This window comes from Raphanus sativus, chromosome 5 (assembly GCF_000801105.2).
Source record: "Raphanus sativus cultivar WK10039 chromosome 5, ASM80110v3, whole genome shotgun sequence".
NCBI lineage: Eukaryota > Viridiplantae > Streptophyta > Magnoliopsida > Brassicales > Brassicaceae > Raphanus > Raphanus sativus.
In genome coordinates this window covers 6911319-6938447 of record NC_079515.1, presented here as the reverse complement: position 1 = coordinate 6938447, position 27129 = coordinate 6911319, and the positions used below count along the sequence as shown (strand labels likewise).

At 37.7% G+C, this 27129-nt stretch overlaps 4 protein-coding genes across 4 annotated transcripts; 1 reads left to right on the top strand and 3 right to left on the bottom strand.

Annotated features, from left to right (window-relative positions):
• Positions 1 to 1147: 1147 nt before the first annotated feature.
• Positions 1148 to 3503, bottom strand: LOC108860949 (peroxidase 29). Its single transcript, XM_018634784.2, has 3 exons — positions 3012 to 3503; positions 2051 to 2411; positions 1148 to 1651 (listed from the first exon to the last, which is right to left on the bottom strand). Exons 1-3 carry the CDS (start codon positions 3255 to 3257, stop codon positions 1242 to 1244), a joined length of 1017 nt encoding a protein of 338 aa, XP_018490286.1. The 5' UTR covers positions 3258 to 3503; the 3' UTR covers positions 1148 to 1241.
• A 15262-nt stretch (positions 3504 to 18765) lies between these two features.
• LOC108859048 (probable pectinesterase 67) lies at positions 18766 to 20509 on the top strand. Its single transcript, XM_018632895.2, has 5 exons — positions 18766 to 19057; positions 19245 to 19407; positions 19480 to 19686; positions 19764 to 20011; positions 20109 to 20509. Exons 1-5 carry the CDS (start codon positions 18807 to 18809, stop codon positions 20272 to 20274), a joined length of 1035 nt encoding a protein of 344 aa, XP_018488397.1. The 5' UTR covers positions 18766 to 18806; the 3' UTR covers positions 20275 to 20509.
• Positions 20510 to 20578: 69 nt separating this feature from the next.
• LOC108859047 (glycine-rich cell wall structural protein) lies at positions 20579 to 21665 on the bottom strand. The gene has a single exon (XM_018632891.2). It carries the CDS (start codon positions 21596 to 21598, stop codon positions 20720 to 20722), a length of 879 nt encoding a protein of 292 aa, XP_018488393.1. The 5' UTR covers positions 21599 to 21665; the 3' UTR covers positions 20579 to 20719.
• A 605-nt stretch (positions 21666 to 22270) lies between these two features.
• On the bottom strand, positions 22271 to 26844 carry LOC108861947 (phytochrome B). Its single transcript, XM_018635946.2, has 4 exons — positions 24304 to 26844; positions 23427 to 24234; positions 23043 to 23333; positions 22271 to 22809 (listed from the first exon to the last, which is right to left on the bottom strand). The coding sequence occupies exons 1-4, from the start codon at positions 26459 to 26461 to the stop codon at positions 22557 to 22559; spliced, it is 3510 nt and encodes a 1169-aa protein (XP_018491448.1). The 5' UTR covers positions 26462 to 26844; the 3' UTR covers positions 22271 to 22556.
• Positions 26845 to 27129: the final 285 nt, after the last annotated feature.

Here is a 27129-nt window from a genome sequence, read left to right as displayed (position 1 = left end):
GATCCGGTATCCCAGATTCCGAAACCAAAACGCAAGCGGCGGAAACGAATGAAACACGGTGGTGAGCGAATTAAAGGCAATGAATAGCAGATTATAGGACAGAGAACCCGACGCCGGCGGCCAAATGCCTCACCTGCATCGAGAGAGATGATGTTTATTGGCTTCTCGATTCTCGGGCCAGAGAGAAAAACTAGGGCGAACTCTTTTTGTTTTGTATACTTTTCCAAACATAGTTTGTATTAGAACAAAACTTACATTCACTCCCTAAGGTGAACCTCTACATTCACCCACCAATAGGAATTAGTTAATTGAGATTTGATATCTCTTAAAAAAGGAAACCAAGTAATAAGAATTTAATGAAATAAAATTATGTTTTCAGATAAATAAAAAATAGTAGCAATTATCAAAAAAATATATTCTTTTTAATATTGATAAATCCATCAAAAAATACTAAACCCTAAACCCTAAAATCTAAACCCTAAACCTTAAATTCTAAATACTAAACCCTAAACTCTTGGGAAAAGCCTGAACCCTTGGGCAAATCATATACACTAAACCCTTAAATTTAAACCAAACCTTAAATCATAAACTAAATCCTAATCCCTAAACCATAAATCATAACCCCTAATACTAAACCCTAAATCCTAAATTCCAAAATGGTCATGGTTTAGGATTAAGAGTTTATGATTTAATATTTGTCAAAGAGTTTAGGGTTTAGGGTTTCGTGTTAGAATTTAGGGTTTAATATTATGGTTTATGATTAAGGGTAGGGTTTAGAGTTTAAAATTAAAGATTTAGGGTATAAGATTTGCCTAAGGGTTCAGACTTTCCCCAAGAGTTTAGGGTTTAGTATTTAGAATTTAGGGTATAGGGTTCAGTATTTTTGGACGGATTTATCAATACTAAAATAATTTTTTTTTTATAATTGCCACTATTTTTTATTTATCTAAAAACATAATTTTATTTCATTAAATTTTTATTACTTGGTTTCCTTTTTTAAGAGATATCAAATCTCAATTAACTAATTCCTATTGGTGGGTAAATGTAGAGGTTCACCTTAGGGGGTGTAGCTAAGTTTTGTTCTTTGTATTAACCTTTTTCTGTTAACTAGTTTGGTACAGGTCTTGTTGTTTAGTAACTTGCGATGAATTTGTGAAATAATATATATCAACAATACGCTTCACACTATGTTTTTTTTTTTAAAAACAGAGTATAACATATTTGATTGTTATAAATATACATCAATCTACCTTGTCACACACGTTTCTAACCACTCCATTATTCCCGGTTAACACTTTGTAAGAAGACAATTTAACAAACGCGGAAGAGAAGGCGTTGAAGAAACGGTCCTGATCAGCCGCAAACGCTTCGACAAACGGGCGTGTGCGTGGGTCCACTCCTATCTCCGAGTCAATTCTCAGATTGCCACGTCCCGCGATGGAATCATCGTAATAAGCTGTGTCAAAGATCAACGAAGTCTGGTCGTTGGGAACAAATGTAGCTTCTGCTGTTTTGGATGTCGGAGAAAACTCTGGGCAAACAACGCGCAGAAACGTTTGAAAACGTGGATCCATGTTCGTGTTCGTCGCGTTTTCGTTATCAAATCGCGATAATACGTTGTTACAGTGTGTCACTCCTATTGAATGTGAACCTACAAATCAAACAAAACCAACCAAAAAGTGTTTAAGATATGAAATATATATGAGTAATCCAAAACTCTTTATTACAAGAAATAAATATATAAAATACCTAACTCATATATTATATATATACAGTTGCTGTAAATTTTATATTCATAACTTCATTTCTTTCCGTTATGAAAAATAGATTTTTTATTTTTATAAATATTTATTTAATAAATATTAAAAGTTGTAAAAGTTGAATATTCCAAAAATATTCAAACTAATTAATTTGGTTAATAGTTATTAGATAATATATTATAAAAATAATTATAGATATAAATATATATTTATTATACTTTGAATAGGCAGAAAAGTTGAAAACAGTAAGAAGAAAAAAAGAACGAGACTATAATTAATTATGTCTATACCCATAATGGCAACGGATTCCTCGATGGTCATGTCTATGCTGGCAAAGAGATTTAAGATAGAGTCGACATCAGCAGTGGAGGGAGGAAGCTCAGAGTCAGCCACGTGTTTGCTGGGAGTGGAGAGAGAGTCTTTTCTTCCTAATGGCACTGCGATGAGTGGGCCACCAGTGAGAGCGACGGCTTCTCTTGCCGCGAGGATGATGAGGTCAGAGCAAGAGACTTGCTGGGGACATTCGACCTCTAGTGAGGTTTTGATTGAGCCAATGAGTTCCCTCTTTCTGATTCCGAAGTTCTTGGCTGAGTCAAGCTCCGTGAACTGCTGGTCCCCACTTGTCTCGATTAGGATAGATGCGTCACATCCCTGTGAAATGAAGTAGCAAATTCAACACACATTTGTTCTTTCGACAACTGATTAAATGATGATCAGTATGTAATAAATAGGACCGAGAACAATGATAAATTGAGTGTTATAGCTAGCATGGAAACAAATAAAAAGACTTCATGCTTCCTACAAAATGGACCGTGACATGTTTAGCTAAGTAAGGTGGCCTTAGCGGAATTTCCATGTCATGTTCTCTTCTAAATACATATAGATCACTATCAAATAAATTACATAGTCAGCAAAAATTCATAACCATATATATGAAACATCTCAAACTTTTTCTTGAGAAATAAAATATCTCAAACTTTTGTTTGTATACATATAAAAGCAACCCAATATTAAATAATGTATAAAACAAAAGCTCAAATTCATGTACAAATTAATGACCAATTGTGGCATCTTCAAATGAATAATATATAACCAAAAATGATCATGTATGTTAATTCACTTGATTAACGTATTCATGGAATCCTTAACATAGTTAACAAATTAATACTTTTCAAACCGTAGTCCTAATTTGATCGAGTGGAAAACAATTTGAGAGAGAGAGAGAGATGGATGTAGGAAGGGGTAGAGAACCTGAACTTGACAGTCATGAAACATAAGCCTTAGCAAGGCGGCAGGAGCCGTAGGATCAATAGCAAACAGTGGTGAAATAGAAGATCTCACGATCTCTTCGAGTCTTGGACATGTTTTCTCGTAGTAATTGTAAGATAGTCCTTCATAATTAGTCTCATTTTGGTCGCCACTAATGTAGTTGCATAACAAGCTCATAATAAGAAAACATGATGCAGAAGCTGCAGCTATGCTCTTTGATTTCATCATCGTCTCAATTTTGTTTCTTTAACTGGAGTTTGAGTTGCTTGAAGAGAAGATGACTTTCATATTTCCCTTGGAAGTGTATGTATGGATATATAGGAAGCCGAAGCTATAGCCGTGACATCAATTATCCCAACCGAAAATTAAAGGAATAAGACATTAATTTGATTTTAACCGATCGGTTTTGCTAGATTTTGGTTTAAGTTTGGTTATCCTCATGCTTTCATTTCACGAACCCAAAGAAAAAGCCATATTGAATCCGCATTATGCCGGTTGATCTCAATTTTCGGTTGCTTAATTCGAATTTAAGGGTAAAAGGTAGCCTGCTTTATACAATTTTGCTGGAGCGATGTGACATTAATAATTAAAATGCCAACAGAAGTAAATACCGGCCAGAGTTGGTATTGATTTAAGTGTGGTTTTAGAGCTTCTCTACCGACTCTATTGAAAATTAATATAACCTTGAAGAAAGTATATATATTTTCAATGGTAGAGGAAAACCCAACTGTTTCATTCTTTTCATCTTTTTGTTTCAGTAATAGTTGATATAAAAGCAGTGAACCAGTGGACCGGTTTGGTTTAATAAATGGGTATAGGTGGAAACGGTTGATTGAGAAGACAAGACAAAGAATGACTAGAGCAACATGCATAATGTGACCTGTTAGGTTTAGTTTCACGTATACGTTTATCATAATGTGACATGTACACAGTACACATATATTAAACCGGTCCACTGGTTCACTGCTTTTATATCTATTTTCAATGCAGTGGTGTATCTAGAAAATATTTTGAATGAGGACAAAAATAAATATATAGTTACTTAATATTCTAATAAATAAATATTATATATATATTTGATAGTGTTATATAAATTTTATATATTTCAATAGAAGAAAAGAAACGAATAAATACAAAACAAAATGACATTGTACAAATAAAGGATGAGAATATTGTATTAAGCTACTAAAACTATTTGGTAAAAATTATTGAACACAAAACTGATTTTGAATTGAAAAGAACCAAAGAACCAATGTATAAAAAGAAAAGAAAAACTAAAAGAATGTAACATAAGGACGTACCTGAGAAGCTAACATATTTCAGGTTCGATCCTCGTGTTATGCGAAACTAAATCAGATTATTTTGTTCATCTAACACGGATATAGGTCTATACTTTAGGACCAATTTGAATGTTCTGAAGAAAAAGTTTATCGACGGACTTTCGACTCCTCTAGATTCAACCATGTTAAAAATTTTGTTTTATAAAAAAAAAATGTAATGTAAGGAGAAAAGAATATGATAGGTGGCCCAAAGAATCAGAAAAATAAATTAAAAAAAAAACAGAAAAGAATCGATGAACATAACAAAAACTAAAAGAAAGCAAAGTAAAGAAAAGGGAAATAAGTAGCCAAAAAAAGAAAATTAGAAAAAGTATTCAAATTGGGTCAAACGTTTTGATGGAGATTCAATCGGTGGTTTTTTTTTTTTTGGTCAACGGCTTACTTCATTCATAAATAAAACATATCTCACCCAATGTTTTGCAAAGAAAGAGAAGCTAGAGCATCCTTAGCAAGACGATCTGCTACAACATTTGCAGTGCGAGGAATTAAGACAAAAGATAAAGTAGTGAAGAGAGGAATGAGGTGGCTGATATCAAATAACAGCCCCGCTATCTCGTTCAGAACCGACCCTGATCGCAGGGCTGAAACTAGGACGCTTGAGTCCGACAATATCTGTAGCTTTGAGATTCTCTTCCTTGACGCCTCTTGCAGTGCCTCTCTTATGGCGAGGGCCTCCGCTGTTAGCGCCGATCCGACACACCTGCGAGATGCTGCACCATGAGTCTCCAAGTGATTCTTCTTGTCCTGAAAAAACCAACCAAATCCAGCACAATATGAATCAGCATTCCAGGCTCCATCAACCGAACATGTCGGAATATCTTGCTTAATGGCTCCAAAATTGCTCCTTGAAAGAAGCTCTTTTGTTACAGGTTTTTCCTTAGCTAACTCCCATTCTTTAGCATCTCTAACCGCCTTTGAAAGGGTTTCCTCAGCTGTGTATACTTTGTTTTCAAAGAGTCTCTTGTTCCTTGCTGTCCAAAGGTTCCACACGATCCATGGGGACAGGGGAGAACAAGTGAGGCCTGCAGGTGGTAGATTGATCACATTTGGTAAAAGAGTGAGCATCTGGCGAAGATCACTTGGGGGGAAGGCTTGGGCCTGTGTTCTTGTCAGGACCAAAGGCGCCAGTTCCCAAGTCTTTTGCGCAAAGGGACAGAGGAATAGCAGATGAGGAATCGTTTCCACCTCTCCACAAACTTTACATTCTGGAGCAACTTCAATTCCTCTTCGGAGCAGGAGATCCGCCACCGGGAGAGCCTCATTCAACGCCCTCCATAAGAAGTGTTGTAACTTCCCTGGTACGTCCAACCGCCAGACATGCTTAACCCATTCAAACCCAAATGGCAATTGGTGCTGCTCAATGAGATTGGCCATTTTATAACCAGTTTTTGTTGTGTAGTTTCCTTTGCATTCTCCTAACCAGACCATCTTATCTGGTGGTTTTAGAGCACTGGGAATTAGTTGTCTAATAACCTCCTCATACTGAGGTAAATGCAATCGCACCATCGGCAAGTTCCACTCGTTAGTCCCTGGCAGGAGAAGATCTCTTACTCTGAGCTGTTGGTTTTCAAACGTTGGCGGGCCTATGGGGGTTAGGGGTTTTGACGTGGAGAGCCATGGGTCATACCAGACAGCAATATTTTCTCCATCCCCCACCAAATAGCCTAACCCTTTTTTGAGGACTTCCTTGCCTGCCAATATTCCTGTCCAGCCATGTGATGCAGCTTGCTTTTGTGTGCTCTCCATAAAGGAGCATTCTGGAAAGTACTTGCCTTTTAAGACCTGTGAGAGCAAAGCTTCTGGATTATTCATGATACGCCATCCCAATTTAGCTAGCAAGGAGTCATTGAATGTTTCCAAATCCTTGAAGCCTAAACCTCCAACACACTTGGGTGTGGCCATTCTGTCCCACGAGACCCACGCCATCTTGTGTTTATCAGGTGCACTATCCCACCAAAATCGGGTAAGAACCGATTGGATGCGCTTACACAGAGACTTTGGAATCTTGAAGCTTAACATGGAGTAGTTGGGGAGCGCCGATAGAACAGTTTGAAGCATGACATGCTTTCCTGCTCCTGAAAGAAATTTAGTGGGCCAAGACTGAGCTCGTTGGCGGATTTTGTCCACCAGACCCGTAAATACATCCTTCTTCTTCCTCCCAAAGGTCTCCGGGAGCCCTAGATATTTTCCCATTCCACCCTCTTTATCAATTCCAATCGCTGCTTGTACTCTGCTCTTTATCTCTGCAGGCGTCTTGGAGGAGAAAGAGACTGTCGATTTGTCCAGGTTAATACACTGACCCGAACATTCTTCATATTGCTTGAGGATCCTCATTAGAGAGGTACAACTCTTTACACTGGTGTTACTAAAGAAGACTGTGTCATCAGCAAACAAAAGGTGGTTAATGAATGGGCATCTGCGTGCGACTTGCAAGCCCTTGAACCGTCCCAACTGCTGCTCTTTCATACATAGCCCAGTGAGTACCTCCGCACATAAGATGAACAGATACGGAGATAAAGGGTCTCCTTGGCGCAGTCCCCGGAACGGTTGGACCTGACCATAAGGTGCTCCGTTAATGAGGTACGAGTAAGAGACCGTAGTGACACACTCCATCACCCAATTCACCCACACTGGATCAAAGCCCAGTTGCAGAAGAACCCTCTCGAGGAAATCCCACTCTATCCGATCGTACGCCTTACTCATATCAGTCTTTACTACCATGGCACACCGTTTCGTCGCTTCTGAAATCTTCAAGTAGTGCAGGGTCTCGTGAGTAATCAGGATATTATCAGTGATGGATCTTCCCGGGACAAACGCTGACTGATGCTTGGGCACAATGAGATCGAGGTACCGTTGCAGGCGCAGAGTGAGTATCTTTGCAATGATCTTGTATCGAACATTGCAAAGAGCAATTGGGCGGAACTCAGAGGGACTCTTTGCACCTGGAACTTTGGGAAGTAGGCAGATATTTGTCTCATTGATTTTAGTGTCCATCTTCCCCGACAAGAAGAACTCTCTAACTTCCCGGCAGATGTCCTCCCCTATCTCATTCCAGAACGAGTGGTAGAAACCTGATGAGAACCCATCGGGTCCCGGCGCTTTCTCTGCATTTATGTCAAGAACTGCATGATGGATCTCAAGATCAGACGGGATGGCAGTAATGGCTTGATTAGTTTCCTGCGAAATGCAACAAGAGATGACCTCCTCCACTGTCGCTAATCCAGTTGAGCCAGCAGAGGTGAAGAGGTTTGAGTAGTAATCAGCAAACACTCCACCAATTTCAGCCTCCTCATGGAATGCCACTCCCAACTCATTCTCAATGGTAGTCAGCCGATTATAAGATCTCCTACACTTGGTGACCGCATGGAAGTAAGCGCTGTTGCGATCCCCCCCCTTGTAGCCACTGTACTCAACTTCTTTGTCGCCAGAACTGCTCTTCCTCCTTATAAGCTTTGCTGAGCTGTTGAGAGATCTCTTTAATCTTTTCAGGAGAAGGTTCCCCTGAGGAAAGGTGCTCCTCTAAGCTGGTTTGGAGCGCCACAATCGCTTTGGCACTGTTCTCCTTCTTGATTTTGAACCATCGAATCAGTTCATTACGACAACGCTTTATTTTATCCTCCACTTGCTCCAGAACGTCTTTCCTCCATGCTTCCTCAATGATCCCTTTAGCTTCTGGCAGGTCCTTTATGCTCCGATCGTAACGAAATAAGCGTCTCCGTTTCTTCCTGGAGGTATCTAGATAGGTGACCAAGGGGCGGTGGTCAGATCCCTCAAATCTGAGGTAGTCACAGCGGCCCGACGGGAATAAATCTGTCCAAGCACAGTTTGCTAACGAGCGATCAAGCCGGGCCCTAATGAAGTGGGTACATCTTTGACCTCTCCATGACAGTGGGTTGCCTATATGCTTCACATCCCATAGGCCATTCTCAGAGACAAAACCACGAAATGGGATGAAAGAGCCCTCACATCTTTCTGGTCCTCCCACCTTCTCTACGTTATCCAGGATGTCATTAAAATCACCCGACAGAAGCCAGGCCGTATCTCTGCCTCTACCAAGATGGGAGATTGTTTCCCAGAACGCAGCACGGTGCTCCTGTTGTGGCATTCCATAAATAAAAGTTATATAGAAATCGGCTCTCTTTACCTTCAATTTGGCATCAATAAAGTGAGGAGTTGATTCAAGGATGTCGAGAGAGAAGCCTGATTTCCAAAACAGCGCCAGTCCTCCGCTGAGCCCTATTGGAGGGACTGTAAAGTGATGTTCATAACCAAGAAAGCGCAATTCCGAGAGCACAAAGTCATCTTGGTTCTTGGTCTCCATAAGAAAGAGTATATCCGGGGACAGTGTCTTGTTTATTTCCCGGATCCTTGGAACTGTCAGTTCTCCTCCTAGTCCCTGACAGTTCCAGCACACGAGTGCTAAGGAATCGGGTTTTGCGGAACCCGAAAATCCGCACGACGCTTCCTTATAGCCGGAACCTGCACCATAGCCGGTGGATCTTGAGCCTGAGAACCAGGTAAATTATCAGTCGTCTCCCTTTCTATACAAAGCCGCTTGCGTGCTTGATTCGCAGACCGAGTCGTCATTTGTTTAGACAGTCTCGTGCTTTGTAGAGGGCTTCTGTTGACTTTGGCTTTTGGTGCCTTCTTCCCCTGAGGTGCTGGTTTAGCTGGGGTTTTCCTCTTCACTACCGCCTTGCCAGCAGCCTGCTTTTTATTCGCAGAAGCTCGTGGTGTTTTTGTAGCCGCCCCTGGTGGAGATCCAATACGCAGAGTCGCAGGAACTCTCTGCCCTGAGCTGAGGTTCTCTTCTGGTGATCTCTGAGCTCTCTTACTTCCGGAGCTTCCTTCATTCAGTTTGTTACGAAGGTCTTCTTGTTCATAGGTGACCTCAACATCCTGCAGACGAGCTAAGAGAGAGCTCGAGAGGCCACCTGATCTCTGTTGTTCCTGTTGGGGTAGCTCCACCCTTTCAAGTGCTGATCGGCGTCCCACTGTCTGACTGGTGACTTCACCACGTTCCGGAATAACCGGTAGCTCCAGAGGGGTTCTAGGTGGGTTCGGAGGAGGTGTCCTTGACGATTGAGAGTAGTGAGACCTGTCTGATGGAGTGTGATGATCTCTAGAGGAGCGTGTAGGGGAGCGGTCTCGGAGCTCTCTCCTTTCAAAGGAGACTCGCTGCTGATGGTGCCTTTGTCGTGATTCAGTAGCTCTCTCTGCAGGGCGTACCTCATAACCAGAGTGGTGTCGCATGGCTTCGTCATATGGTCTCCTCTCCGAGTACACAGGTCGAGAGGTAGCTGATCTTTGTGATCGGGAGAAATCCTCTCTCTGGTAGGCCCCTGAGTGCCTCGTTTGATTAGAGGAGGTCCGTCGATGATCATGTCTGCGCCTATGATCTTCAATGCTCCTCAGAGTATTTTGTTGACTGATTCCCAAAGAGTGGGTAGAGGTGCGTTCTGACGTTGGCTTTGTAGGGCAATCATCCACCTCATGAAAGAGGGAGTAGCAGTAGAAGCAGTGTTTCTGTAGATTTTCATATTCCAAGTCCACAGTAAAGGTCTCTCCCGACTGAAGTTGGACCGGTAATTGCATTTCTAAAATGCGGAGGCAGTCTACATCAATACGTATTCTACCTTGAGGAACATCTTCATCAATTCTGGGGCCTATCTCATCTCCAAGAGCTTTTAGAACCTGATGCGTCCAGAGGTGGAGAGGTAGACCATGGATATTAATCCAGAAAGGAGTGCGTTTGGGGAATGAGTTGGAGATTATCGGCTCCCATCGCTGCAGTATAACCATCCATCGCTTGTAGTGGAAGGGGGCTCGCCTCATGACCGACAGGAGGGCTTCCTCTGTTTCAAACTTGACTTGGAAGAGGTCCGGTCCGAGTGTTCTTCCTGTGACAGCTGTTTCTAGGTTCCAGAATTGTATGAGCCAATCTAGAACCCACTGAGGTTTTTGAACCGTGGGCTTTGTTACCCGACCTAAGAGAGTGAGCTTGTTATCTTCTATAAGATCCGAGTTGTCGCTTGCAGGGAGCAGAACGGGGGCTCTCCGACCTTGTGGAGAAGATCTTCGATCCATGGTTTTAGAGGCCTCTGGCACCCATTTTCCTTTCTCGGATCTTGAGTAGCGATGCGCCATACCGGAGTGAAGAGTTGAACTTTAAGGTGACTGAGATATGGCCTTACAAACAAGGTAGGGTAATCGATCTTCACAGTGTAGACTAAGGTAGAGGCTCCCGTAACAGGTGAAGCAGCTTCCCCCACCGTAATAATAGGAATCGTCGAAGAGGTCCTCAGTGTCGAGGAAAAGGAGAAACTAACTTTGCTTTACTTTAAGGAGAGGTTTTCAAAAGACAACAGATCTACTGCAAATCGAGCTCCAAACGCCATTTCTAACACCGTAGAGCTAATTACCATGAGGAGGAGAATATACTTGGTGAGATTTTTCTTCTCCGGTGAGCAGATACGGTGGTTGCCGGCGTAAAAATACGACGGAGCTGCAGAGGGAGGGCGTAGATCTATACTTTTGAAATAGCTTCGAAAAGCGTGCCTATTCAATCGGTGGTTTATTGGGGGCATAATGAGGGTTGAGACCAACTTTGCTGCTGAAGTTTCACTATATCATATGAAAATAAAAATATTTGTAGTTTTTATGGTTGCAGCTGCCCCACCTTGTTGAAGGTAGATCCGCCCCTGTGTACATGTATATTGATTTTAGTTTATACTGTGTACAGAATCAACATTTAGAAAACTCTAGCGTATAGTTCAGATTAAACTAATATATAATTTTGTTAGCATTTTAGGTTATCATATACTAATTAACAATCGTTTGGTTAGATGTTTCAACAAGAGACAAATACATGATTGTCTTGCTTAGATTAAAAGAGGAAGAAAATATGTTTTCGAACTTTTAGTGAAATGTTTTTATTGAGAAAGAGAAAATGTTAATGGCCTTGAAAAATTACACAAGGAAGATGTTTCGGATGAATTCAGATAAGCTTTATCACCAAGCTATAAAATAATTGGATCGCAATCAATATGTTCAGAAAAAGAACCGAGCACAAAGACGATACACAAAAGTATATGGTTTCTGATAAAGACGAGTAGAGAGTAATGTTGGTGAGACTAATTAATACGAGTTTTCGGTGAAATGAATGTCCCTAACTGTTTTTCCAAACGTGGAATCTGTGATCCAAAAAACTGTTTTCTGTTTTTTCGTGTTCTTAGATCTGTAACAGGTTACTACTTTCTTCATAGTTCCACAAGCGTACGAGAGTATCCGTTAATGGTTATAGGGGTGATTTCATAAAAAGATTATTTGGTGCAAATGTTAAAGATTTCATAAAAAGATACGACTCTGGAATGGAAGTCCTATCTGATATGCTTCGATATCATCTTTATCTGTATAAAGTATATACGAATTTAATTGTATATATGGACTCAACTAAGATAAATCAAATTTTGTTAGAATCGGTTCGTAATCGGATCTGAATTAAACCGGGTTGAATGAATAAATCTATCTTATTAAAATCAAGCATGTTATTGACCGTTTTATTAGTTAGGAATCGACACAATTAAATGGCCTAATATTGTCAACGAGAAGAAAATTACGTGAATTCTAAGTTATTGGTAGACTATAGTATAGTCAATTTCATAATTAACAAATATTAACGGCTTAGAGTTGTAGCTTTCTTTTTCTTCTAGGTAATGTGCGTTCACATATCCCTTTAGGTTTAGATCGGATATTTCAAATTTTTGGATATTTTGATTTTGATATTGGTATTTGGTATTCATTCGGATATTTTTACATATCTGGCCTGGTTCAAATATTTTTAGTTCAGATTCAGTTATTTCGGATCAAATTAAAATATTTAGATTTTGAAAGAAAAATTCAAATTCTTCATTACTCAAGTTTTTTATACTTAAAAATTTATGATTAATTAACAGATTTTCTAATATTTAACAGGTTGGAAGATTAATAAGGTTGAAGATAAAAAAATTTGAAATAGAAAGGCATTAATCTAGCTGTTGTTTGATATTTTATATGCAAATTTCGTTAATGCATGAAACAATAAGCTTGACATACATTTTAAATGAGTACCAAATATTTTTTTTTATAGCTATATGTATATTACCTAGATCTTGAGCCATGTGCACTATCAATATAAATATTTTGAATAAAATTAGAAAAATAAACTAGGAGTACAAGGTTAATTATACATATGTTCAGCTATCTTTGAACATCCATATGGTTCGGATATTATCTATTTGGGTTCGAATATCCAATTTTTCCTAATTTAATACACATTAAGATATTTTGCTATTTTGATTCGAATTTCGATTGAATTTTTTTGGATTAGGTTCAGGTTTGATATGGGTTCGGATACCAGATAAAATGCCTAGTACTATCTTCTTCTATGCTCCCATCTATATTGTTAAAAATGAAATACCTTTGAAAACTATCTGGTAATATGGATAACAGTATAAAAAAATATAATGCTGCTTGAAAACGCGGATAATAGTATATTAAGAAAAAAATAATTAGTTAATGTTATCAAGAAAAATATGAAGTCCATTGTGTTATGAGATACTATCTATCTCGGATAGTTTTAAAATATATGAAATAGTACAATCTAATTACCTAAAAACATCTTTTGTCTAAAATAATCATAAAACAAAATTTAAATTTTATATACATATTTCAAATCAAAATAGTAATTTAAAATATATATTATTAAAACTAAAGTACTTTGAAAACTATTTGGAAACATATATAGAAAGATATAAAAATTTATTATTGTTTGGAAGCATAGATAACAGTATATTAAGAAAAAAAATTGGCTTATGTTATTAAAAAAGTTGGATGTCCATTATATTATGAGAAACTATTTATCTGAGAAAAGTTTTAAAATATACGTAAATGACTCAATCTAGTTACCTAAAACATCTTTTGTTAAAAATAATTGTAAAACAAAACTTAAACTTTATATACATATTTCAAAGTAAAATAATAATTTAAAATTGATTTATATTTAAAATCAATTTAAAATCATATTTATTCAAAATTTGATTTTTTATTAAAATATTTTAGTAAAATAGTTTTTTAATAACCATGATAAAAATGTTTCAATATATATAATAAAAATAGAATACAAAGCCCAATTTCGAATACCAATTAAATTATAGTTTTTATATTTAACATCTATATTATTAAAATTGAAGTATATTTTGGTACTTCTTTTTATTTACTGACTTAGACTTTATTTTATTTACAGATTTAGCTACTACATTTAGAATAAATTAAATACTTCATTTTTATATTTTTTACATATTCCGCAATAAATTTAATCTATATTATTAAAATGAAGTATCAAGATACTTCATTTTATGTACATATTTAGATTTCTTTTTATTACAGATTTAGCCTTGCATTTAGTATAAATTAATTACTTCTTTTATACATTTTTACAGAGTGTCACATCACTTAAAATCAATTAAAAATAATTAATTGCGATTTTAAAGCTTAAATAACCAGATTGGTATTTATATTTTGACTGTTAGTCATTTTAATTATATCGATATTATGTTATTAGCGGTTATAAAAATTATGATTGTTTTTTTATTGGCGGTTAAAATAAAAACACAAACTGAAATATATAGTATATATTATAATATATATATATATATAAATATATTATTATCTTATTTAGTTTAGACAAATATAAATATCCGGAGAGTAAAATTTCCCGAAAAAATATCATAAATTAATAATAATTTATGGAGAACTAATACAAAAATTTAAAAAATTTAGTATATTGTTTCATTTTTAAATAAATAAATAAATAAAGAAATTAATATATAAATAGTATAATTACATCAAATTGTATAAATTATAAAATTTTAAATATAATATTATATACTAATAAAAATTATTATTATCAAACATCCGTATTATAAAATAATATATTCTAGTTGAAATTTAATTTAATAATATAAAAATATATATAGACATTTTATAAAACCGATAGTTTATGTATTTACGTTGAATACAAATTAAATCAAATAATTGCAGAAGAACCTAGATCAAGTTCCAGTTTTTTATCAAAGTGAGCTTCTAGATTTGTCGTGGACAAAATATATCTCTTATTAAATAACTTTCTTAAAACGAATGTACTGGTCCCGCAGTCATTCACAGCTATACGAAATTGTTTATTTTACCGAATTTAATTGCATTAAAGTTGAAAACGACTAATACTTACTACATCTCATGCGACATTTGAACATTTATTGACCTCATGTTTTTTTTCTCCCAATCACATCTTAATGGATTAACATAAATATTTGCAAATAAACAATTAGTATATTAGTATTACGTATCTTTCCTACTAAAACAAATCTATATTATCTCTAACTCAAATTATTTTAATGGGAAATATGGTCAATCCCCGGTTTGTATACTATAAGAAACCAGTATGGTAAGTTTGTTATGGAGAAAAACTCACACACCTAAAACATACGACATTTTATGTAGGTAATTCTCTCGAACAATACTTTTTAAGTTTTTGTCACAAAATAACATTCAAAAAATAAAATGATCAAAATAATATATTTTTGTTTTGAAAATTTTAATATTTATATTTTGTTTTTAAATATTTGAACATATTTCTAAAATTCAACCCATTAACTCTAAACCTTAATTCGTAAATTAATTAAGCCAAAAGTTATAAATGCATATTTATCTTTCAATAAAATTTATTTTGGTCATTTTCCTCTTTGTAATGCTATTTTGTGATAAAATATTGGTTTTGTGCTATCTTAATTTTTTTCTCTTTTAAATAATATATAAGAGATTCGAATTAAATCTAGTTGTTGCTAATTGATTTTAAATTGTAAGCTCCCGAAATTTATTGTTCTCTCCAACACTTTGTCACAAAGTAAGAAGAAGCCAAAAGCGCATAGCCGGCCTTTAGTAGAAGCTGACCAAGCACCTGCTTCCGGCCGCTAAATAATAAATATTAAATCGGCCACATATTTCCAAAGTTTCATTAGCTTAAATGGTTACTGCATAACCTTTGAATACCAAAGGTAAGGGGTTCGAATACCTCTTCCTACAACATTTGATTTTTATTTTTTATTTGTAATAATAGGCCAATTTTTTTGTTTTTGCTTCCAGCCCACCACTTTCTAGGACCGGCTCTGCAAAAGCGTGATCTAAATCAGACAACTAGTGACTCTCGTATATGAATTATGATCAACCTTTTGAATGAATGAAGTTAGAAGCTAAGAGCTTTTATTCAGGATCGAGTGCTAAAACACACGGCAAGACTGATACATTATGGATGTATCAGAACTTGACAACCCATATAAAGCTAAGCATTATTTATATTATTAAAATTAAAGTATTTTTGATATTGTTTAGAAAAGTGGATATAAAGATAAATAAAATTGTTTGAAAATATTGATAGCTGATTAATTACTTAATTTTATTTACACATTTAGCCATTGCATTTATAATAAATTAAGTATTTTTGTATTACTTTTATTTACAGATTATGCCTCTGCATTTAAAATCAATTTAAATTAATTAATTATAATAATTGTTATTTTTTGTGGTGAAAATAAAAAACAAACTGATATATATAGTATATTATATAAAATAATTTTAAATATAGCTTTATCTAATTAGTTTAGTCAAATATAAATTTTTTGAGAGTTCAATTTTCAGAAAAACAAAATATCATAAAATTAATAATAATTCATAGAAAACTAATGCAGATTTTTTTTAAAATTTAGTATGTTGTTTCATTAAAAAAATTAAATTAACAAAAACATTTTAATATATGAATAGTAGAGTTACATCAAGTTGTATCAAGTTATAAATTTTTAATATAATATTATTTACAAATAAAAAGATAATTATCAACATGAAATTATATATTATATTCTAGATGAAAATTAAAAAAATATAAAAATATACATAAGATTATTTTATAAAACCAAAAGTTTATAAGTTTACTTTGAATATAAATATAATCAAATATCCGTGGGGAAGCGTGAATTCAGTTTCGAGTTATATTTTATGTATATATTCATAATATCGAATATCAATTCATGACGAAGACATCGTTATGTGAAAGAGGACGTATCCTAGACTATAAACGATATGGCTATATAATACGAACGGTATGGTAAAATATAATATGAATAACAAGTACAGGAAATAATGAAAAATAGTCAATAGCAATGTATAGACTATTTTTATGGTAGTCAAGAGTTTATAGTCGATAGCAATGAAAAATAGTCGAGAGTTTCTCAAGCAAACAAGAGGATGATTAGCCAATTTGATCTGTAATCAACTATGTGCAATTTGCCCATTCTTTTGGAGTTTTAATGGAAATCTCTTATGTATTAAAGGAGAAGCAATTACAAAATGTGTTCACATACATTAACAAAAAATATTTACATGTCAGTCTCACATTTTAATTCTATCACAGATAATTTAATGTGTTCATACACTAATTTTTTTAATTAACTCTTTTTAGTTTTTGTATTATTAATTTTTGTATTAGTGAATTCAATTTCTCTCCAGACAATTACTAAATAATATCATTGTTGAAATAAATAAACTACAAAATCATTAAGATTCACATCAACTAAAATGTTAGAATGAGAATGTTTTTAAAAATTGAAAATTCCGTATTTTGCCGAACTTGGCCATGGTTGAGGTTTATGCATACAAAAAAAATTAATAATTATGACTGATTATGAATTAAGAAAATTTAGGTGAAAAACACCACACAAAGTTAGATCTTAGTTTAGCAAAGTATTATTTTCTTTACAGAATTTTTATATCAAACCAAGAATTAAAAACATAATCAGATTGTAGAAAAATCAGAAATCAGAAAAGCTTTAAAAAAAAAATTTCGCGAAATCGATTGAATATTTCTGAGGCAACTCTAACACATTCACTCGATTATATTGTGTTTTAATTATATTTGCCAAATATTTTTTTTAAAGTACACGTTATTGATTATAGACTACATCTTGCCCAACACTATTGATACCACGCCCAACCATTTTATTGGTATTCTTAAAGTGTGTTCCAATAATTATGAATGTAAAATAAGTCCAACATATTAGTTTTACATTTATTTTTCTTTATATTAGTAGAAGAAAATAAGTTTGGATAAAATATTTGGATCCGAAGAACCGAATCGAACTTGATTTGAAAGTTATACTAAACACAAATCAAAACATATATAATACTCAAATTGATCTAAAGTTTAGTATCCGGATAACCAGATCTGAATCCAATCCAAACTAAAATATTTTGGATACCGAAAATATCTAAAACACAATTATATACTTAAATATATTAGTTTTTTTTAAATTTTATATCTATTAGATATTAATTAATATGAAAATACCTAAAATAATAAAATATGTTCAAAACATTGAAAATATATTACTTTCTCTATTTAAATATTTAAATTAAACTATTTTATGTAAATTTAAGTATTTAGTCTTATATTATCTTTTTATGTTTTTTATTTTTGGATTTTGAGGATTAAGTATATTTGGATTTTGTTTTTAAAATTACATAATTAAAAAAAGTATTCAAACTCGAATCTGAATTGAACATGCAATGCTTCGAACCAAATCCAAACCACATTCAAACCAAAAATTGTAAATATCCTAATCATATGTAAATTTTTAACTCTAAAAATCAAAATCCAAAATTTCAATATATCAACTAAATCCGAACAGATATTTAAATGTTCATCCCTTGAAAAAATATACGATATATCTCCTATTACAATTTAAAATAAATAATCTAATAAGTTATTTTATGCGTACGGCGAAAATTACTACCTACATTGAAACCTCTATAAATTAATGTTGGGACTACACCAAAACTATATTTTAATTAATTTATAGAGATTATTAATTTATCTATATACAAATTGAACCAAAAACTCAATTTGGAATTATAAAATTATATTAATTTATAGAGATTTTAGTGTATATTAATTTATCGAATATTAATTTAAAGAGGTTATACTGTAGTATTTATTCGAAAGGATAATTAGGTTTTAATAATTTTAGTGGACAAGGCATGTTTATTTTACACCTTGTGGCGTGTGGTGCCATTACATAACAATCATTATTTTGATTTGTTACCAAAGATAGAAACATCGCTCAAAGTATTTTTCGCCCATTAATCAAGAATAAATGTCTAAACCTAAAAATAAAAAAAATGCCTAAGAAAAAAACCCATCTCTACCTCCCAAAAACAAAACAAACGCAACGAAACACCCTAAATTTAAAAAATCTATTCTCTTAAATTTAACCTCTTCCTTCACCAATATAATATCTTTCTCGCAACCTCATTTCAAAAAGAAAAAAAAGAGAGTAAAAACCCAAAAAATATGGATTGTAGAACAAGAATGATACTTGTCCTAACCCTGATTTTAGTGTCCGCATGGGGTTCGGACGCATCCGCAATGCAAAAGACAAAGTTCGACGCACCGCTTCTGACTGAAAAAATCGCAACAAACAGATCGATAATTGTCGATATCGACGGCAAAGGAGACTACACTTCGGTTCAAAAAGCCATTGATGCTGTCCCCGTTGGTAACTCTAATTGGATTATCGTCCATGTTCGTAAAGGAATCTACAAGTACGTATACCTTTACGAGGTTTAACCTTTAATTTAGATTATTTAATATTATGCACAAAACATGTTGTATAACAAGCATATTAGCATATATGTAACACCAAGTTATAGTAATCTTGAAAGATCACTAATGCAGCATTATTATTGTCATTATGAAATTTGATGTTATTTTACTTGTTTGGGGAAAAAGAGAGAGAGTGCACATTCCGGAGAACAAACCGTTCATATTTATGAGAGGTAACGGAAGAGGAAAAACGGTCATCGAATCATCGCAAAGTTCGGTCGATAATGTTGCTTCAGCCACTTTCAAAGTTGAAGCTAATCACTTCGTTGCTTTTGGTATCACCATCAGGGTATGTCTAACACAATTGTAGATTTAGATTTTTGTTTAATCACGTTAATGGCAATCTGTGATGAATATGCAGAATGATGCACCTGTCGGAATGGCGTTCACGTCTGATAACCAATCCGTGGCAGCGTTTGTAGCTGCCGATAAAGTAGCGTTTTACCATTGTGCGTTCTTCAGCTTGCACAATACTTTGTTTGATAACAAAGGTAGACATTATTACCATCAGTGTTACATCCAAGGCTCTATTGACTTCATCTTCGGTCGTGCAACTTCCATTTTCGACGTATATTTTTCCCCATTTACACAATCTCTCAAACATTTAGACTATACCAATAACACTGATTGTAATGATTGTTATAGAACTGTGAGATATTTGTGATATCGGACAAGAGGGTGAAACCCTACGGGTCAATCACAGCACACAACAGGGAGCACGCAGACGAAAATACTGGTTATGTTTTCATAAGAGGCAAAGTGTACGGAATCGATGAGGTTTACTTGGGGAGAGCCAAAGGACCGTATTCTCGGGTCATCTTTGCCAAGACTTACTTTTCCAAGACCGTTGTCCCTGACGGTTGGACCAACTGGAGCTACCATGGCTCAACCAAGTTAGTCTCTGATTACTATTTATTTTTCACCTATGTGGTATTTTATATACTGTTGTTCATGTTTAATACTAATTAACACTCTTGACACTTTGATCAGGGACTTATTCCACGCAGAGTACAAGTGTCATGGACCAGGTGCTAATAGGCAACGTAGATCTAGTTGGGCCAAAGAACTTACCAAGCAAGAAGTTGAGTCTTTCCTGTCCATTGATTTTATTGATGGAACTTCATGGCTTCCTGTTTGGCTTCAGCAAAAGTCTTAGAGCGCCTTATGCTGTGCGTGTTTCGCGTTTGACTTTAGCGTTATGCGTTTTGCTGTGGCTTGGAAAAAAAGCACATAAAGTAAGAAGAACCCCATCTTTTCTTTGATGGTATACTACTACTATACGAAATAGATATCTCTAATTTTTGTTCTGATACAATGTTTATAGAGTGATTGGAAAACTCTTTGTGTGTTTGCACTTTGCACACATTATGTAAGAGGTTCCATTTTAATAATATAAGTAACCTAAGTTATAAATTATATCTTCCGAGTGATTAATTGATAAACAATCCAACGAAAATGATGATATGATTATTCTTACAAAATAAATTACCAAAGATAAATGATATGCTTTCTTCTTGTATGACGTGGTACATAAGTAACTAGCCCTGCTTAGTTAAAAGCCAAGATTAGATTTTGTATGAATATTTTAATTACTAAGAAATTTAAAATCCACCGTCAAATCCACCACCGGCACCACCACCACCTCCGAATCCTCCTCCAGCTCCTCCACCGGCACCACCACCAAATCCTCCGCCTGATCCTCCACCAAAACCCCCTCCTGCACCACCACCGTGACCGCCACCTGCACCACCGCCGAATCCTCCGCCAGCTCCTCCACCAGCGCCTCCTCCGAATCCTCCACCTGCACCACCACCGTGACCCCCGCCTGCACCACCACCAAATCCTCCGCCAGCTCCTCCACCAGCGCCTCCTCCGAATCCTCCGCCTGCACCACCACCGTGACCCCCGCCTGCACCACCACCGAATCCTCCCCCAGCTCCTCCGCCTGCACCACCACCAAATCCTCCTCCGGCTCCTCCACCTGCACCACCGCCGATACCTCCACCATGTCCTCCTCCAACACCACCGCCAATACCCCCACCATGGCCTCCTCCTAGTCCTCCACCAGCACCGCCTCCTAGACCACCACCAGCACCTCCTCCAGCACCACCACCAATACCACCACCGTGGCCTCCTCCGAGTCCTCCGCCAACACCTCCTCCGGCACCACCACCATGGCCTCCTCCAAGTCCTCCACCGGCACCACCTCCACCTCCAGCACCACCACCAATACCTCCACCGTGGCCTCCACCAATGCCACCTCCTAAACCGCCACCATGTCCTCCTCCTACACCACCTCCAAAACCTCCACCAGCACCGGCACCTCCACCACCACCAAAACCTTTGCCGCCGCCAAAACCACCACCAAGTCCACCGCCACCGCCTCCTAACGTCTCCTTTTCAAATCTCCTGCACTCCACAACCCCTATCACCACCACTATAAGCATCAAAGCTAAAAACACAAAAGATACTTTCCCCATATCTTTGATATGTTGTTCTAGTATCTTGCTAATGATCAGAATACAATTGCTATGACTCACTTGCGAGTTACGAACACTATATATACTCCTAGTGGCTAGTAGTAAGTAGAGAGAGCATTTATGAGATATGGTTGCGAGAGAGGCCTTCTTCAACGTTTTCTTTCCTACACCGCGTTTCTCCACATGCTCATGTCCAATCACTCATGTTCAGTTTTTTTCTACGATGCAATTAATTGTGACACCCCAGTTGCGTCTTTTAATAGTAATCTCCTATTCCTATCATGGATAACCTTTCAGCTTTTATTTAGTTCCATGTTCTTCTACTTTACGACTTCATTATTATATACAGCTTATAGCTAACATGCAGAGAAAATTCAAAATGAAGACTGTGGTGGGAAGGTGAGGATGTAATTAATTTTAAGAATATCGTACTCTCTTTGACATCTAGAGCTTCTCAACTACTTTGGATACGGTAGCCACATTAACTGCCAAATCCCCCCTATCATTTTCATTATTGATCTCTCTAGTAACTTGTACTAATAAATAACTAAGTAGTGATTCTTGGAATATCTTATGCAACCCTTCTGTGAATGATATAACTTGCTGTGAAGATTTACACTAATCTATTATCAAAATATACTAGCTAATTAGTCTGTAAAGACTTACGGTAACTGACATTTCAATATGCGAGTTACAATTATGAAGGATTGGTCAACAACCAACATCACTTTCTTCTTTTCATTCGTTTGCCTCTCTCTCAGAGTAATCAATATACACAGTGCAAACAAAAAAGAAAACAAGTCTTGCAGATAAACTCTCTACCCTCTTCTCTACTTATATCTCACCGGAAACAAAAACTCTCTATCCTCTTCCAGTGTCGTTAGACTCTCTCTCTCTCTCATACACACACATACAACAAGGATACAAACTCGCTCCTGCCAGCTTATAAGTGCGACTGCTATGGCATCATCAACATCATGTCGCCGCTTCCGCTAGCGGTTGACAAAGGGCGTTTCATAGGAACGGGGAGCTCGAGAATGATTAGGAAATAGGTTCGTTCCGACTCTCGAATGTACTGAACTTCACCGTTCATGAGCTTTAGGATCTTTCTACATATGCTTAGACCTAACCCTTCAGGGCTCGTCCACCTGCTGCTATGAAACATGTCTCGGACCAGTTCTGGAGGCAGACCTTCACCTGGGCACGCCATTCTGAAATCGCAGAAAATCAAGACATAACAGAGAACACCCAACATATGCAAATCTGAAAACATTAAAGGTCTGCAAATTCTAATCCTATGGTTCTGTAGAAGTTACCAATCCAGTCTAACCAAGCCAAAACTGCCACCTAAATAACGATTCATAAACCAAACCATTCTATATCCAAACAATCAATAACTAAAACAGATATGAGGAGACAACAGCTGGAACAATGAAATATATACCTAAATTCTGTGCGGATAGAGTAGAATCCGTCAGCCATTTGCTTTGGAACTTGGCTAAGATGGATCTCCACCCACTCATGGGACGGTGCATACCGGACTATACTCAGCAGAAACTCAGCTAGGAGTTGTTGAATCCTTGTCTGGTCTCCATAAACTTGTATGGATTTGATCTCTTCGGGAATGTCACGGATTAGCTGAACACCTCTCTCCTTTAATAAGAACATCGCCTGGCTTACAATCGCGTTTATGACACTTCCGAGTAAGAACTCTGTTCTTTGTAGCTCAAACGAACTGATCAAATGGACAAAAACAATATTTGGAATCTGGTCACATTTTGTCAAGTAATCAAACACTATTTTTATATAGAATTTCAACTAAGCTTACCCGTCTTCAATCCTTTCAAGATCCATGTCACTGACAATCCTTGAGATTTGTTTCTCGCAAGAAACACTTGTTTCGAGAAGCTGTTTCTGATCCTCGTTCAAGTCTGTAGCTTCCAATAACGAGTTTGTGAAACGCAAACCGCTCAAAGGATTCTTTACCACTTGACAAATGTAAGCTAGCTCTTTCGCCTTTGTGAAACACTCTGTGTCTTGCCTTCGTTGGACTGCTAAAGCTTGCTGCAGCTCAGGACTCGGGATCTGCAAGAAACAAAAAGCCCCAATAACCTTTCCTTCGAGGTTTACCCGCTTGTTTGCAGTCAATAGAGCCTGAACAAACTTCCCGTTACGGTCAAAGAACGGGAAAGGGAACTTGTCTGTTTCTTGGCCACCGATCGCATTATGCAATACAATCATGAACTTGGTTAATGCATCCGGACCCTTTAGCCTGCAATAGCTCCCAAACACTTCCCCAACAAGCATTTTCCCAATCACTTCACTGCGAGACCAACCAGTGAGCTTTTCCAACGCGGTGTTCCACTCCAGGCAACACGTGTTCTCGTCTGCCGCAAAGATTGGTGGAATCAGCGGGTTTGGGCTATGGACAATGGCTTTGTAGTCTCCTTGTATGTTGATGAACTTGTCCATTACGACTTTCTGACCAGTAACATCCTGCCCGACAAAACAGACGCCAACAATGTTGTTAGAGTAGTCCTTGCTCGAACACGCATTCACAACCACAAAAACAGCTTTCCCTTGTAGTTCAGGGCTGAAAGTCTTCAGCTTTATCTCCACATTTTTATCCTCGTCCCCTGCATGATGCAACAAAATAATCAAATAACCATATTGCAAATACAACATAGTTGGAGAATTGAATATACCTCTGAGCGCACGAGAAATGAGCTTATCAACAGTTTCTTCATTCTCTTTGTATATCAGATCAGAAACCAGAGACTTCCCCATAGCTTCTCCAACCGAGAGACCAGTCAATTCTGCAATCTTAGCGTTCCATCCATTGATGCATCCTCCAACGTCAACAGCAAATATAGGCACAGTTGCTGTCTCGATGAGTCTAACCATCTCTCTTGCAACAGCACCTAACTCATCAATTCCCCGCTCTCCTCCCATACTATAAGGCTGAACCGCACCATCTGCATTTTTAGAGTTCATAGCTGCCTCAGATTCTTTAAAAGAGTCCCTTAGAATCAGCTGGAGCGAATGAATCGCATCCATTTCCGCAGTTTCCCATGGCTGACTCCTGCTCTTAACAACTTCAAGAAAAGCCTTGAAAGACGAACGAGGATGCATCCGTTGCCCATCATCTTTGTCCTCTGGATGGTGCTTAGCGCCTCCCCATTTGATTTCTTTAGCTGTATGAGAACGAAACCAGAAAAGGAAATCCCTATTCGTAATGTACGCAACCGCCATACCGCACACAGCATCCCCTAACGCAGCTGCACCAGGATATCCAGCATCACCTAAACTATCAGTGCTTAACCCAGTCGAATCAGCGTGATTCGCAAGCAACCACTCCACAACGTCTTTAATCTGAGCCTCAGTCGGAGCAACACCCAACGGGTAATAACCCCCGTGGTACAGAAACGCCGCACCGTCGCATTTCACCAAGTCCATGATACTAGGACTCTGCGTAACGATTCCAGCAGGCGAGTCGCGGAGAAGCATATCGCACAACAGCGTCTGCGTCCTCAAAACGCGTTTCTCCGACATTTGCAAAGCTAACTGCAACTCCATGTTCAACTGTAAACCAAACGCCTGCATCAGAAACTCGCAAGCGTACCGTAACGGAAACGGTATGCATCGAGAAGAAGTGTGATGGCAAACGACTAAACCCCAAAGCCTCATAGAGCTTCTCCCACCCGCAACAACACTACTCCCATCTTCTTCGTTACCGTTTATTATAACCGCCATCGCTAAAGACGCGATAGATCCCATGTTAGCCATATACTGAGAGTGACAACCGTGAGGAGCCCTAAGAGTCGAACCAACAAGGCACATTGACTGAGTCAGCCTATCGTCCTGCACCACCAGAACGGGAGTGGCGTGGCAATCGACGATCATCCGCACACGGTTCTGCTTAAACAAGAACCTGGACGCTTGAGGAATATCAGTCGCTGGATAATGCAAACCAATGTAAGGCTCTAGATCCTCCCTCCTGCTCTCCGCAACAACCTCTCCATGCTCGTCTTCGTGGAACTTGTACACCATCACACGGTCGTATCCAGTCAAGTCTCTCACACTCTCCACAACAGTGTCACATAACAGCTTAATATCTCCACCGGGGAGAGACTGTAACTGCGAGATCGCGCGAACGGCTAGCTTCTGAGACTGAACCGCTCCGGCGATCGAGAGAGCCGGATCCTCCGTTCTAGCCGGCTCAAGATCGATCACAACTCCGACGTCGATCCTGTGGAGGATCGCGTAAAACGGTTTACCGGTGTACTTGGAGTGGATCCAGACGGGATTCAGGAGAGTGATCTCCCGAGCGACGAAGGCGCGCTCGAGGAGGACGGAGCTGGAGGAGGTGAAGAGAGAGCGGACGTCGGTCCCCATGGCGAGGATCTCGGGCCTCTCGAGGCTGGGGACGGACTGAGGGGTGAGGCCTAGCATCTCCCGCGCGTTCTCGCTGTGGCCGATGATGGTGAAGTTGGACTCGTCGACGGCGATCATGCATCCGAAGGGCTGTATGTAGCCGCCGCGCTGGATCCTCGAGAGGTAGGCCGTGATCTGCTGCTCGGGGACTGATGAGCCGTACGTCGTCGTTTTGAGGGACTGCGAGTAGTCGAACGACTTGCCTGACTCCCCTGATTGTTCGAAAACGGCGTGCAGTCTCGCGTCCACTGTGTATTGTTGGATGGCTTTGCTCACTGATTCCGTTTTTTGCGGCGGTCGTTGTTGGTTCTGTTGTTGTGGCCTGAGAGACTTCGTCCCAGAGGATTGAGCTTGTTCTTTCCTTTGACCTGACGACGATGCTTCTCCTCCGCCGCGGCCCCGACCACTTCCGCCGCTTCCGGAAACCATAATTCTCCTTTTGTTTCTTTCGTGTGGGATTGTTGGGAGATTACGTCAGATTATATCGAAAAAGGGAGTGAGCTTTATAGATATTATGCTGGGAAATGAAGCCGAGAGATTCTTGGTGGAGTCGAAACGCAAGATTCTGTTAGAGCTGGCGATTTTCTCGAGAGAGATTTTCCGAGGAGAAAATTGAGATCGGAGATTTTGTTGGTGAAATTTAAAAATCAAAAGGTGGAAATTAGGTCACGGAGGCTAATTAAATGAAGCAGGAGGCAATTGTGTGTTTGTGATAGAGAGAGAAGAGTCTCTTGTCATCTTCTTCATTGGCTTTTTCCATCGTTTTTTTTTTCTTGATGATGAAATTTGCTTCGACTGTAAGTTGTTTAACCCGAAACTTTGTTTTTTGTCGTATTTGTGAGAAAGAAAGATCCAAGAGATTGGCCCAATATCACGTGGGCTATGCTTTATTCTCTCTAGTGCGCGCACGTGGCCCCTGGGCCCGTGGGGCGTGTGGTATCGAATTCAAATCGTACTTTTTTGTTTCCTTTTCTCTGGTTTCATATCGTTGCAAAGTCTAAATCCGATGAAACGTAAACGTAATCGGAAAAGTTGAATGGTGGTTATCGATTCTCGTTATTTTTTCTAGGATATTATGATCACCTTTTTTACAAAAC